Below are 16,429 nucleotides of genomic sequence, written 5' to 3'. Positions count from 1 at the left end.
CTCAAAGCCGCTACTCCAGTTTTTGAATCCTCACATATTTTTAACACAATGAGTTTCACGGTTTGTTGAATAAGGGTTCAAATTCGCCCATCAAAGAAAGTTAATGCTATTACAACATAGTAACATATATTTACATGTCGTCAATGTTAATGCATTAACAGAACAGGTCTAGGTAGTGTCCGGGCGGATTTCATAAACAATGCAGGATAACAGTGATTTCGTTACAGCTTCCACACCATGTCTTGAATGTTGAACTTGATCCGAGCATCTAAACATGAGAATTAATGTATATCTTGGGCTTATCCTTCAACCAGCTGCTCCCAACAATCAGTCATGCCCCAGTGGCTGCATTCAAGGAGAAGGTCCTCCGACCCCAAAAAACCAACCTTTCAATCCAGCCACAGTGATCCACATCCAGACTTGCAAACTTCACATTAAAAAGTCGAATTTAATCGGATGCTAAAAACAACAAACGATCCAGTCAGGCCCACCCTTTGCAAGCTCCTCTCCTCTTCACTGAATATTTGTTAATTTAAAAGTCCTCAAATTAAGTTTGATCCCAAATATTGTACATGCAGCTTGCAAACACTAACTGGTTGGTCTAACTAAGACCTGCGATGGGAGCAGGAACATTGAAGCCCCGATGAGTCATCCCAACTAATAATGCATCCACTATTGATCGATTCCGTGAGGAGCTACCGGAATCGCTTCAGTGTCGCTTCAATATCAATCGCAGGAGGCAGCAAGCATGCTAAACAGTTTTGTACAGCTGAACCAATGCTACATAGCCTAGTGTTTGAGGTAAAACAATGGGAAGACACAGACAGGCTGAGAGTGCGTGTTGTATTGTCGACCATGAAATGGTTCACCTAGACGGAGCCATACATCACTTGAATGTACCATCATGCAGTAAATCAATACATAGGAAGTTGCCACCATGGCCTGGTTCACCCCTGCTGCCAGGGTGTCTGTGTGTTTATGTAAATGAGCACAATTAGTACTTTCTCATCATAATGTTTTCTCTCAACACGATTTGCCAAGTCAGCAGAAATTTCCTGCACTGTGAATTGGTTGCAAAGGAAGAGATTTTTTAAAGGTTCTTTGTTATTGTTTGAAATGATAACACCACTGAGATAAAAGTCAAGCATCCATTATCTGTATACTGATTTAGTCATAAAATCTATTTCTGTGGGAAGAGATGCACATTTTTACGAAACGAATATTTCCCCCGGTAAGACTGCAAGTACACATGATCTTATTACGATATCAACAGCTATTTCAGCAACCATTGCCAGGGCAATCATCATGAACCAAAGAACAATCGGATGGATGTCAATGTTGGTGTACACTGTAGCCAGACTATCTTAGAATATAGAATATGCAAAATCACAGCATCTGTAAGTAATCAAACCAGTTGTCAAACAAAAAAGAGAATTTCTGAGTGAATGTTGTATTAATGTGTTTTACTGCTTGTTGGCAGTAGTCTATCTACATCATAGTAGACTTCAAACTAGTGGTTGATAGCATGAGCAACAGTTGATACAATCAGCCAGAAAAAAGTTGGATCCTAAGTGGGATACAAAGAACCTACTGTGACCCTTTATTATCATGGGAACTATCAAATTATTTGTTTGCTGAATTAAGATAAAAATAAAATAATGAATCCTTTGCTAGGTTGGATATCCATTACATATACGACCATCATATATCTATTATAGTAATGTAAGCAGTTATTAGTCTATCTCTTTTCTGTGTATCAGTTTTTTGTGCATCAGACCTTATGTATCAGTTTGTTGTGTATCAGTTTGCTATGTATCAGTTGTCTGTGTATCAGACCTTGTGTATCAGTTTTCTGTGTATCAGTTGTCTGTGTATCAGTTTTTTGTGTGTCAGACCTTGTGTATCAGTCTTTTGTGTATCAGTTTTCTCTGCATCAGACCTTGTGTATCAGTTTTCTGTGTATCAGTTTTTTTGTGTATCAGGCCTTGTGTATCAGTTTTACGGCCAATTGGACAACTGGACAGAGGTCCCGGACATTGAATGGACATCATCAATACTTGCTAGGTTTGTATAGACTACATTCCTACACCATCCGTAAATACATAGTGCCGATCTGCGGTTAAGTAGTGATGCATGGCTATTTCAAATCAAGTGCTGTAGTGAGGCTGTGTACAATTCATGGTTCTGATGTAAACTCTTCCGTTTCCTGACACTGAAGCAATGTGTAGAGCCGATGGGCACAAGGAAATATAGCCACTGTAACCGGAGTGCTCATTGGTCAGAATACTGGCTGGAACCTGGCAATGGTTGGAATGGTTGGTTTAAAAATAGTGACTACACCAGAACACGTATGTTCACAGGTTATGGAGGAACGTAGAGTATACAAAGCCACGAAGTACTGAGGATGATGAATGTGGTGTACTGAGTGAACACACTATGACTGTTCCTTGCTAAACATCCTTACTTCCATTGGACATTCCCAGTTACCCATAGTGCATCACTGGGGTGCATCATGACAACAGCCGAGCATGTGCAATATGTGCACACTGCTTAGGATATGTGCATGATCATCATGATCATTGCAATCAACTATTTATCAACTCAACTTTGGATATTAATAATATTATTAAGGGTGTGCGTTGTTATCGGTATATCGGTAAAATGAAGTTCATTCTTTCCACACTTCGTATCACAATATAAGTTTTTCATGCTCAATATATCGGGTGATTTCAAATAGCGATTTTTGTCATGTGTTTAATGTCATATACTTGCCAAATGCCTTCGCTGCCCCCGGCGCATGCATCCAAGATGGCCACGTATTTATTGACTGAGTAAACATTATGTTGTACCAGCATCTTGTTTTGTTCCATTTATGAACTTCAATTCATACCTTAATGTATCAGATTGCTTCAGAATTCAAAATTGAGAAGTATACAATATATCGTGATACATATTGCAATACAGCCTTGTGCATCGCAAAATATTGTGATAAACTTTAAACCTCCAATACCCATCCCTAATTATTATACAATGAAAATTTATTAAAAAGCATCTTAAGATCTCCAATTCAATGACGTTTATTTTCGATTATATTATTTTCCAAAAAACATTTCTAAAATTAAGCAATTTGTCTAGGCTACTGGATAACATTTCCTGTCTTCTAAGAGCCCAGGCATTTGCTTGATTAACATGATTAATGACATTCTAATCAGACCCACATTTTGCGTCATTATGTATCACTGTTTACAGGGTGGCCATACCACACCTCCAGGACATTGGGAGGAAATAATCCCTGCCTCCCCCATCCTTTGTCCTTGTCCTTACTCCACCCCTCCCTGACGCCCCGGCAATCCCCACGCGACCTTCAAAGAGCGTAATTATGACTGTAACTATCCATGTCGGCCAGATGGTCAGTCTGGAAGCCTACTTGGAACCTCATCTTCATCCCCCACAATGGCTGCTGAAAGCACTACACTTGAGGCGGTCACTGGCTTTTGTGTCATCTGGAGGAGACTAAGTCGAGCCATTATTCTTCAGTCATTACGCACTGTGACATAAATGAAATAAAGTACTCACAAACCTAATGAATTAATACCACTGTGGGCTAACATTCTCCTTGGTGACCTAAAGAAATAGGTCAACTTCGTTCTTAGCCTTTTTCCAACGTCTTTGTTCTTTTGAAAAGGGTTTCACATGTGTAACGTGACGTTATTTAAGGAAAAATCTGGTAATTACTAATTACACCTACCGTCCTCTTCACATGAGAGTGACAGTTTTCTGTCACAAATGCCCTCATCCACGGGGTTAGACACAGTGATTACTTATCTGTATATCGATAAAGTGTGAAATTGACAGTTGTAATTGGTCTGAAATGGCATACCTAGTATTGATAAGACAATGCACATAGGAGGGCATTGTAATCAAAATTTTAAGAGAAACCAAATTCTAGTTTTTCTACATTAATCTTTGTTTGTGGTTTAACCCCACACTCAGCAACAATCCAGCAAGACAATCCAGTGACTGGTATTGTGAGCATCGATCTATGCAACTGGTCATATAGTCACAAACATCAACCAAGCCAGCAAGCCTGACCCTCCAATCCTAGTCTTCTCTTACAACAAGCATGGGTTGCTGAAGACAAATTCTGACCCAGATCTTCACCGGGGATGTTAATTTTTAATTATTGAAACATTAAAATGCACAGGTTAGGTCAGGTTAGGTGCTTGTTCCTAATGCAGAGTGAGTTTGGTTTTACGCCACTTTTAGGCAATATTCCAGCAATATCACAGCAGGGGACACCAGAATGGGCTTCATACATTGTACCCATGTGAGGAATCGAACCCGTTTGAGCGAACGCTTTAACCACTAGACTACCCCACTGCTCTTGGTTCTTTGTTCCAGAAGAGAAGTAGTTGTTATTCATGATGACCGGTGAATCACCAATGTTCTAGTAATATCCCCATAGCCTGTAATCAAGTCTGGACCAGACAAACCAGTGCCTGAAAGCATGAGGAAAGACCCACACCACTCGGTGAGTGAGTGAGTGCGTGAGGTTTTTGCCGCTTTAGCAATATTCCAGCAATATCACGGCAGGGGACACCAGAAATGGGTTTCATACACTGTACACATGTGGAGAAGTGAACCTGGATCTTTGGCATGATGAGCGAACACATTACCAACTTTGCTACCCTACTACCCCCTACACTGGGGCATGAGACAACACACATTAACAAGACCTACTATCCAATCCATTTTGTTTACCGCCTACGATAAACATACGTTACCATAATTGCTGGGGACCAACTTTTCCCTGGAATCCCCACAAGGAATGACAGAAGGCCTGCTAATATGTAAGAAAGGGCTTCGCGTGCTGATGGTATTGCCAAAGTCAGACACAAGTATGCAGAGGTGTATTGAAACATTTATCAATATTTATGTCTAGAATCCCACAGATGACCAAACCTATCAGGCTGGGACAGGAGGCACTGTTGGTCAGGGAGTGTTCGCGAAGGACAGTACGTTTCAGTACCAGCTGACTTGTTGTTCTGTCCTTAGTCTATGCCTGAATATTGTCTTTTCAGGAGTTTACATCCCAGAGATCCAGACAAGCTGCGTATTTGCGTAATATACACAAAACAAATCACCATTATCTGATTAAATACACATAAAATTTAAAAAAAACCCAAAAAAAACCCATTGTCTTATATTGTAATATATTGACTATCCAAAGAAAACTATAAATGCCTTTGAGTGAGTGAGTGAGTGAGTGAGTGAGTGAGCTATAGGGTGGGTGGTTGGGTGGGTGGGCAGGCGGGCGGGTGAATGAGTGAGGTTGCTTTTTTTAGCAACATTCCAACAATTTAAGGTCATCACATTTCAAACAATGTGCTGAGGTTTCAAATCTGGAAAACCTAGATTCATCAGCACAGGTTCACTAAGATTTTCTAATCAAGTCAAATATATAAACTACACAAAACTTACCACTCAAAACAAGTTAAGGATCACACACAATTGGAAGGCTGTGCATTGCAATACCCAGAAGCCATGACGGATAGACTAGTCGTAAAAAAATCAGTGTTCTTCAACTTCTTTGGAGTAGCATATATCAACTTGGGTTTTTACAAACATTCCGGTTCACATGATAAGCCTAATGCGATAACAAGCTCTATGTACTCAATCCAATGAGCTAAATTCAAAATAATGCCTGTATTTCTCTGGCACCACCACTACACACAGAATACACGCACATTGTCTTCCCTGGTTAGGACATACACAGCTCCATATTCAACACACAGGCCCCAAGAGCAATGAACCTTTAAGAGTCATTTCAGCTAGAATCCCTTAGGCACCCTCACATCAGAATGCCTATATTCTGGCATCTGTATAACCTACACCATTTGCTGTGCACTAACTCAATGTCTGCCACCAGAATATCTGGATATCTCAGGCAATGAATTCTTATTTTTGGCTAACTGACAGATCACAATTAAAATCAACGACAAAAAATATTTTTTTTACAGGCAATACATATTTGCAGGATGATAAGCAAACAAAAGACTAAGCAGTCTCACAAATGAAACTAAAAAAAAACTTTGTGGCTTTTGGTCAAGGTCAATCAAATCTGTTATCAAATTAAAAGTATTGCCTCGGTAACGCATGATACCATATCTTTGCATGAAGTGAGAGCTGTTCCACTAACCTCATAAACAGCAAGGACATTACAAATTAAATGCCCTATTTCAAATAAAACAAATGATTATAGGGATTAAATCATAAATTATCATCTCTAAAAACATTTGATTATTCCTTCATCTTGAAAGAGAGTGAAATATAAAGGCCTCAATTTCAAATTATGCAAATCTATCTTGAAACTGACACTCTTCAATTTCCTTTGTTCAAAAGCAAAGAAAATGTCAGCTTGGCATCTTATTATTGATAGAACTGTTCAGGTTTCCTAGAACTTGATTATTTCCACGCTGCCCTATGAGGGCTGTATTTTAGATTCCAAAAAGAATAGGTCCCCAGTAGCCTAGCTTCCATCTCACAAGAGGCAGTCCTAGACAAATTCTACAGTCAAATTACCAACATTCTGCAGCTAAAACCTATGGAAAATTCTCCGTTAAAAACATAACCATTTCCTCCATAAAATTAATACAAACTCATTTTTCAAAACGTTGAATCCAATTCCAAAAACAAAATAATTCCACAAACTGTCATTACAAACAGTTTTTGTTGGATAAGACATAAAATTATGCAAATTAATATGCATTATGTCACAAGAACATTTGAATGTGTGAATTTCCAATTTCGTTTTAATACAGGATTCATATTTTGTATGTTTAAATGTTTTGTCATCATTCAAGTGCAAAATTTGGTAGAAAAGCTTGAAAGTAATGAAAATTGGTAAAGTGATTGATAAAAACAAGGCAAATTCCTCACATTTTCTGCAATCTGCAGTCAGTTACATTTTCTGCAAGTTTTTGCACAATTCGTCTTGGACTGCAAAACAGTCACATTAGAATCTACAAGGAGTTATGATAAAACTGAATACGTAATTAGTCTTAAAATTATCTGCCAGACAGTCCGGCAGGTGGAGAAATATTTCATGCAGCCCAACAGAAATGTTACCAGCCACAGGCCGGCAGGCAGGTAGTTATTTCAGACACTGAAGTATAACGATCATGATAATCACATGTAACCAAACTTCAATGTAACCTCAGGAAAAATAATCCTTAACAGTTCACCATGATCAAGATTACTACAGAACTATGGTGCTTGGATTCTGTATCATCAACTTTTCGAAAATGAGGAGCAGCTTTCAATTTAATTTTAGTTTTGTACTTAAGATTTTAATGTTTGGGACCATGTATTTTCCTAAACTGCAATATGATATATAAACAAGAGTGAATGTGTGAGTGAGAAGTATGTTATTTTCTGTAAAAAAAACAACAAAGTAAGATGTACTGATATGTTGTGCTTTATGTCACGGGCTTTCTGCTACCCTGGGCGGAAGCCCATTTATGTAACAGGTGCGTCTTTCTAAAAACAATAAAAGAAAAAAAAAGTTTACTACAGAATGATCTGATAATGTTTTGGTTTGGTTTGGTTTGGTTTGTTGTTTTACACCGCACTCAGCAATATTCCAGCTATATGATGGCGGTCTGTAAAATAATCGAGTCTGGACCAGACAATCCAGTGATTGATTTCATGAGCATCGATCCACGTAATTGGGATCGATGACCTGATCTGATAATGAAACAATCAGGCACTGTACTTATATATTTATAGCATGTATAGTGATGTGCGTGCGTGCATGCTAATCTGGACTAATGCCAGCTTGACAGTGGAGTTTAAAATGGATACTCAACTAAGGCACAGTATACCGACTCCGTGACGACCAGCCCTTGTTTTATATCATTAATGCTGAGCGTCAGGCAGGGTAACAACAAGTACCAAGTCTTTTAGTATGACATGTCCACGGAGGCAGTCATAAAAAAGTCAGGAGTTCATGAACACTTCAACATTGATTTGCCTATTTATAGCAGAAACCATCAAAACTTCTATATTCAGAAATTTAATCATAATCTCATTCCTTATCACATCTTAAACAAGACTGACTTTTGGACCTAACCAAACATTAAGATTTCTGCAAACCAAATAACACTGACACCTCGTCTCAACTCCATACAAGGCCACACACTGCCAAGGTCTTTTTTAGGTGCAGATGACTACTTCTTGCAATATCCCAGCCCGATCAATAGTCCAAAAATGTCTAAACAGATCACGATGGAATCAATGACAACTGAGTATTTTAAGAACGTCATTACCCAGTCGGCTCTCAAGTGCCAACAATATTGGCTATGATTGGCATTTCCATTGCAGAAATGCCAAATAAGTGATATTACATATCTAGTTACGTACATGATCGGCACGATTATGGCAGCTTCTGTGATGAGCAGTGTGAAACATTGGTCATTAGTCTGGATGGTACCATTGCCAGTGAAATCGTTGTGATTAACCAATATCTTGATCGACGATTCATTGATACAGAGTAATGTCCTTTGTATTGATGTAGACGTTCCTAAAGCTAATCACCCAGGAAGCAGGTACAAATCAGATCCAGTGAGCATTTCACTGGAATTCAAGTCTCAACACGCTGATGTATATAGTGTGTCTACTTTAAATGAAAGAATCAATCATTATAATCTCTCATAATGTTAATACCTTTATTTATTGAATCATTCCTATGAGTTGGTTTAATGAAATTAAAATTTTATAAAAACTATGTTAACCTGTCTGGTTTTTACAATGTAGTTTCAAGTAGAGACTCGTTGATTTAATGGGTCCCCGGTCAGGTCCACTCGGCTCGTTTCACCATGTACTATACAATGGGCGACAATGGTGTGGTAATATTGCATGAATTCACTGTAAACCCAGTAACGCCAGATCCCGTCGCATATAGTTCCTATGACGGATTTTTTAAAGTTAGAAATTAGGTATTTACTTTGTCTTGAGAACAAAAGCAACATAGGCAATTCAAACCATTAATAAGGTTCGCGTCTGCTGCCATGTTGAGTCACATGATAGTCACATGCATGAGACGAGTTTCAAAATGGATTCCTGCCAGTGCCGGCCAAGAATCTATTGGACCGAGCCATGTGAATGGGTCCCCTTCGCCTTCTTGTTAGATGGGCGACTTAAATGGAGATTTGGTAGCTACAAATGTGTCTCAAATAGTAATGGGATGATACACTGATATATATATTGCAAATATTACTTCTCAATAAAAGTATCGATCACAGTCCCACACTAAGTAAAGTCAAAAATATTTATTCTTACCTTTAATGTCTGCTTTAATAATGCTTTAATCAAACACTAATTAGAAGTTAAAACATCAATATTTTTATCCATTGCACCATACTTGACACTGCCAACTGTAAATCATCACTGTGCCAGGTATTTGGCCACCCTGTCTATGAAAAAGATGGCTTACACACCACATGTAAGTATCATGATGCATTTCAGATCGTGAGCAAGGTATTGTGATACGTATCGGATCATGAGCAAGGTATTGTGATACGTATCGGATCATGAGGAAGGTATTGTGATACGTATCGGATCATGAAGAAGGTATTGTGATACATATTGGATTGTGAACAAGGTATTGTGATACATATTGGATCATGAGGATGGTATTGTGATACGTATCGGATCATGAGGAAGGTATTGTGATACGTATCGGATCATGAGAAAGGTATTGTGATACATATTGGATCACGAGGAAGGTATTGTGATACATATTGGATCGTGAACAAGGTATAGTGATACATATTGGATTGTGAACAAGGTATTGTGATACATATTGGATTGTGAACAAGGTATTGTGATACATATTGGATCGTGAACAAGGTATTGTGATACATATTGGATTGTGAACAAGGCACTGTGATACATATTGGATCGTGAACAAGGTATTGTGATACATATTTGATTGTGAACAAGGTATTGTGATACATATTGGATTGTGAACAAGGTATTGTGATACATATTGGATTGTGAACAAGGTATTGTGATACATATTGAATCGTGAACAAGGTTGGTTGGTTGGTTTGTTGTTTAACGCTGCACTCAGCAATATTCCAGCTATGTGACGGCGGTCTGTAAATAATCGAGTCTGGACCAGACAATCCAGGGATTGATATCATGAGCATCAATCCACGTAATTGGGATCGATGACCTGATCTGATAATGAAACAATCAGGTACTGTACTTATATATTTATAGCATGTATAGTGATGTGCGTGCGTGCATGCATGCATGCTAATCTGGACTAATGCCAGTTTGACAGTGGAGTTTAAAATGGATTCCCAACTGAGGCACAGTATACCGACTCTGAGCCGACCAGACCTTGTTTTATGTCCTTAATGCTGAGCGTCAGGCAGGGTAACAACAAGTACCAAGTCTTTTAGTATGACATGTCCACGGAGGCAGTCATAAAAAAGTCAGGAGTTCATGAACACTTCGATAGATCGATGACATGTATCAACCACCCGATCCCGCTAGTTGCCTTTTACGACAAGCATAGTCGCCTTTTACAGCAAGCATGGGTTGCTGAAGACCTATTCTACCCTGGAATCTTCACGGGTCCATATCGGATTGTGAACAAGGTATTGTTATACGTATCGGATCGTGAGCAAGGTTTTGTGATACGTATTTGATCATGAGCATGGTAACGTGATACACATCGGATAGCACCGTTGGTGTATGGTTCTAGCCCTAGTGGCAACATACCCTGACAGCATGGAGTTTTACTCATGCTATCAATCACTGGTTTGTATGATCAAGGCTAAATTTTAGCCATTATATATGTTGCAGACTGTGGCATGAAACAACATTCACTCATTAATTACTTTTGCCTGACATAAAATGCCACTAGGTGATTCCTAAAGAAAACAAGCCAGGAAATATCTTACAGTTGTTCCAATGCCCATGCACTGTTTCAAATTACTTTAATTTCATAAATTTCAGAACTGATCTGCAACAGAGTTGTCCTCTATCTGATGGTAAAAATCACTCATTCTTTCTGAATTTTCTGTCCTGACCAGTGGTCTTACGTTAATTTTGAACACTGTTCTGTTGGCTAGAGGGGTTCTTGGTTGTATTGCTCTCAAACCCTACCTGACAATAACAAGGGTTGACGATGTTAGGGTTTCATGCATCCTATTCCTGTGAGCACAGGAACACTGATGACAAATCAAAGATCAGGGCCCTGTACCTCAAAGCGATTTTAGCGCTACGATGATCATAACCATATGTTAAAGAAAGGGACTTACGATCACCTTAGTGCTAAGATCGCTTTGAGGAACGGGGCCCTGGACAATTATGATGCCTAAGACCACAGGGCAATCAGGGAAAGAGCACTCACAAAAAGAAGCCTCAAATAGATATCTGATTTATTCAGTCATTCTAATCCAGTCCAGGTCATTGTTCCACAATGACTGTTGAAGGTTTATGTAAAAGAGTGAGTGAGTATAGTTTTTAGCACCTTTTAGCAATATCGCAGCAACATCACGGCAGGGGACACCATAAATGGGTTTTCACACATTTGAAGCCCATGTGGGATTCAAACTCTGGACTTTAGCTTGATGAGCCAATGCTTTAACCACCAGGCTACCCCACTGCCCCCCATGTCAAAGAAAGGGAGTTAAACCATTAAAGTGTCTCCCAGACCCAAGAGAATAAATTAAAAGAATGAATCCAACTAAAGTCTAGAATGATTTGGCAAGTCTAGATCGCACAGCGCTGAAGTTGTGGTCTCAATTTGGATAATACCATATTCGACGTAATAAGCACCCCACTCTAATAAGCGCCCACAACGATATTTGCTAATATATTGGCTAGTGAACAATCTCAATTAGCACCCCTTCCGATCAATGTACACAAAACTAATTTATTCGTGTATAATATGCACTCGTGTGTTATATGCACCCTAAATTACGGGCAATTAAATCCTGGAAAAATATATATGTAGTATATAAACATTTCAGGTTGTCAGCATAAAGCACGAAATTTACAAACTTTCACATCTGTTTTTTTCACCAAAATAACATTCTAATAAGAGCCCCTATTTCTAATCTTGAGAGCGCCCTGGGTGCTTATTACGTCTAATACAGTACTCTTTATTTTGTAGTTATATACCGTATTTGACGTAATAAGTACCCAGGGCGCTCTCAAAATTAGAAATAGGGGGCTCTTATTAGAATGTTATTTTGGTGGAAAAAACAGAGTTGAAAGATAAATTTCGTGGTTTATGCTGACAGCCTGAAATGTTTATGTACGACAGATATATTTTTCCAGAATTAAGTGCCCATAAATAAGGGTGCATAATACACACGAGTGCATATTATACGCGAATAAATGTCTTGTGTACATTGATCACTCGGAAGGGGTGCTGATTGGGATTGTTCAATAGCCAATATCTAAGCAAATGTCGCCGTGGGCGCTTATTACGTCAAATACGGTATTTTTAAATAAGAAAACTATGCTGCTGGGACCAAACTGGAGTCTACAACCATAAAAGCACAATGCTCTCTGGAAGGGCCCTGGAGCCTGCTACATCTTTACACACAGGACAGCCATGTGCCACGGTATCATCCCACACATCAACCTTGAATGTCCAGTAAGGTATAGCTCACCAAAATAGTACCGATCTGGCTCTCTATTCTTGTCTGTTGGATAAACAGGCAGGAGGGAAGATGCACATGCCGACAGTGGAAGCAGTGAAATTGACTTCTTCATCAAAGACTATTATTAGCCTAATCCTTGCGAAGCTGATCCATCAGCTATTCCAACTGTCATAACATTAATGATGAATGTGTAGAGGGATTATCTTCCCCTTCCTGGACATGATGGTACTTGGTAATATGAAGGTGCTTTGGACACAGAGATCCATTCAAAACATTCTTCTGAAGACTGATCTATCAGTGACAAAGATTATGTCTGATTTATATCTCTATTTTTACTTATAACATACGTTGAATTATGTTCCCAAGTTTTTTCAGGTGAACAATTGACTTGCCTTTGGATGTGTTTGTGACAGGTGCCACCAGTGGGGCAGGATATGGTCACTGTTTCACAAGCACCTACTAACATCACCATTGTGATAGGGATTGATAAACATATGCTTATGGTATTGTTGGAATTGTACAATCGCCTCTGCTTTTGGCTGAGATTTCTTATAAATAGGAAAGAGTTTTTGTTGGTTTTATTTACAATATATTACATGGCTTCAGGGTTTTCATACGTAGTATTAGAGAACAGACACAAATAGTTCTGGAGGACAGAGAAAGTATGGCTTCTTATATATAATTAATCATAATGTTAATTATTAAAACTAATCAAGTAGTAGATAGCATGTTACAAGTAACTGACATTTCTATTCTGGCAAGAAATACACTCAAATTCAGAGTATCAATGCCATTCATTGGTAGATTTCTTCAGCCTAAATTGCAAACCCCTTCTATAATAGGCTTGAGGCATCCGAACAGGTGCTTTAATAGAACATATGTAAATGTCTTGTAAAAATCAAGCGAGGATGCCTCCGCGGGCCACATGAGGTGAACTTTCTAAACAGCCAATCAGCACAGAAATTCTTAATTAGTAATTGTGAGTGAAGCATTCAGACCGGCATATCTGATTTTGGTATTTCGGAAACGAAGGCAAATTAATAAAACCAAACTATTACATTGAGAATATTTCATAAATCCTATAGTTTCCAAGCACCAGGCATGTACCTCAAAAAGGGTGAACTTTGTTCTGTGGGGTTTTCTAAGATTGAAATTTCTGAACTGAGATGGTAAAGAAACGAAGCTGAATTATTTTAGCTGACTTCTGATAGGCTCAAGAACCCAATCAGCTTTCTATTGGGTAAGACAGTCAATTTTTGCTCAGGGTTCAGGGTATTATATCAGAGTAGATATGATTTTAATGAGATTGACAAAGAGTGAAAGACAATTCTTATATTTTTTTACATCCAAAGTTGATTTCAATACATACTTTCACCATTTCATAATGTTCACGTGAACCTAAAGCGGTATGGTAGGCCTATACGTACATCTGATTCATTTAAAAGTCAGCTATCAAAAGTGTCTTGGTATTTCAAAATTTCTAAACATCTATATTTTGAAGGATATTATCACGCACATACACCAAATGTATCAAAATATTTCAAATTTTCCAAGAACACCAATGTTTCAGTTGTGGTTCTGAAATCTTAGGCATGTTAGTTGTGCTGACAAAGATGAAAGCATTTTATTACACATGTAACAGAGTATTACCTATTGCTAATAAACCCATCTAAGAGATGCTGAGTGGGCAAAAAATATTTCATCCTTACGTATCAAAATAACAAAGGCTGTCTGTGAACCTATGACACAAACAAAGTTATATCTGTCCAAGACTTTCTTTTAACATAGAACTCCTCTTACTGCGAAGATAAAATTTTCCAATAAGGGTTTTACTTGTGATTTGTGTATCTGTGCATGTACGTATCTTTGTGAGCACATTGACACACCATATACAGGTATATATACAAATAAATCGACCACCTACGAGTTGTCATATCTGTATTGACTGTTGTGTCAGAATGACAGTGCAGATGTAAATATTGTTAACTAAGATTAAAAAACCCACACATAATATGCACCCACTGAATAAGAAAAGTGTATGGGGTGGATCCAATAAATATTCTTTTCCATTCAGGCTATACAAACACAGCCCACGCAATGACATGTGTACAGCTGAAATAAATCACTCGAAACAAGCGACATCCACTCACCTGCTTTCGCCTCGCCGCTTGATGACATTTACTTCGTAAAATAGGTTTTACGTCTTGTCAGAATCCTAGGAACTGATCCACACATTAAGTTCACAGATCATACTTCATTTAAACGTCGGGAGATGCTTTGAAACTTGTAAAAACAGTCTCATATTCGAAGGTTGGGCACCAATAACAGAATAACACAGGTAGTTGGGGAAATATGAAATGTGGAATGGACAATGATGCGGATCCGGAGTCGCCACAGAGATAAAAGGAAAATCAATATGAGTGACAGGCAATCGGTCAATAACTAGACCGCTTGGATTCGTCTTTGTTCCATTACGTCAAATTCACACAAAGATTCTGATTAATATTATTTGTTGTATGAAATGAAATGTTATGTTTTGAGTGATATAATCAAAATATATTTGATGTCGTAGAAGAAGACTTTGGTTTTTGTTAGACCCTTTGTTTTGCATCAGAATCTTATTTTTGTTGTTTGTTCATAAACCTTGAAATGTCAAAATATCAACATTAAATCCTACACAATCCTCGTTTATCCATTGCGCACTGAATATATCCAAGAATGCCCCCACAACATCTTAAATCGGTCCTGTTTGATTATAAATAATTTTATTAACAGAGTATATGATATGCAGCCATTCATTTTAAAGGGAGTTTAGGCTGGAGGCGATTGGTATCCCTAGCGTCCCAAATTCGTTAGGATGCATTTTAGAGGCAAAAGAACATTAAAATTGAAACGAGCCAATCAAGACAATACCCAAACCAATCGTTGCCTGCATCTTCAAAATTCATCATGTATATTGAATAGACAGTCAATGTGCGTCCAAACACCCTTCTATCTCAGTTTCACAACAAGCGTTCACTCAACGTCTCGACATTGACTCTAAATGGTCGTCAGAAGGTTGAACAGATTTTCCCTTTAAATATCACCGTGTTTCCTCTAACGAAAGGCCTTTTCGTCTATGGCGCCGACATACGCCATGCAGAGTTGTGTCCCTTATGCGTGACAGAGGCCCATGGTCGCGAGTTCGAATCCCAGATTCGTGAGGACTGTTTTCGGTTTGTTAACACGATATTTATGTTCGTTGGTTTCACGTGTAACATCTGCATCACTTCGGGCGTCCCTCCCACATCAAGTTGACAAGCCGTGATATGATTGCTTAATGTTCAATATGGCGTTCAACCAAACTCACTCACTCTAATAAGCGCCTATAAATTATGTACAAAGCTATCTTAGCGCAAAGGCTATCGCAAGACTATCTCAAAGAATGGGAATTATGTGTTGTATCTGTAAAAGATCGCTTTGTTTAACGGAACTATTATCAAAATAAGCGCCAAATACTGAATGAGTGCAAGGTATGTCAGATTCAACTAGATCCCTATTGTATATTTATATAATGTAGATATGAAATCTTAAGCGATGGTTCTCTGTCTATCCCTGTACCGCTATCAAACGCAAGGTCTTGGAGCCTGATGACAAATTTAAGCGTCGGCGCGCTTATTAAAGAAAATACGGTACTTGAGTGGTTGAGCAATATAAATGCCCGTATCAACAACGGCATGAGCGGCTGCACTTGACATCACCGT

The 16,429-nt window shown here is 38.5% G+C and overlaps 1 protein-coding gene across 1 annotated transcript in view; it reads right to left on the bottom strand.

Annotated features, from left to right (window-relative positions):
• The window catches only part of LOC139459707 (rap guanine nucleotide exchange factor 1-like), a 129,088-nt gene extending 114,080 nt beyond the window's left edge, over positions 1-15,008 (bottom strand). Inside the window, exon 1 of the mRNA XM_071241349.1 lies at positions 14,837-15,008. Within this exon, the coding sequence (XP_071097450.1) occupies positions 14,837-14,864 (28 nt within the window). The 5' untranslated portion in view covers positions 14,865-15,008. The remainder of the gene's footprint in view (positions 1-14,836) is intronic.
• Between the last annotated feature and the right edge of the window lie 1,421 nt (positions 15,009-16,429).

This window comes from Haliotis cracherodii, unplaced genomic scaffold (genome assembly GCF_022045235.1).
Source record: "Haliotis cracherodii isolate W230 unplaced genomic scaffold, xgHalCrac1.p SCAF_13, whole genome shotgun sequence".
NCBI classification, from domain to species: Eukaryota; Metazoa; Mollusca; class Gastropoda; order Lepetellida; family Haliotidae; genus Haliotis; species Haliotis cracherodii.
This window is presented reverse-complemented; position numbering and strand designations above follow the sequence as displayed.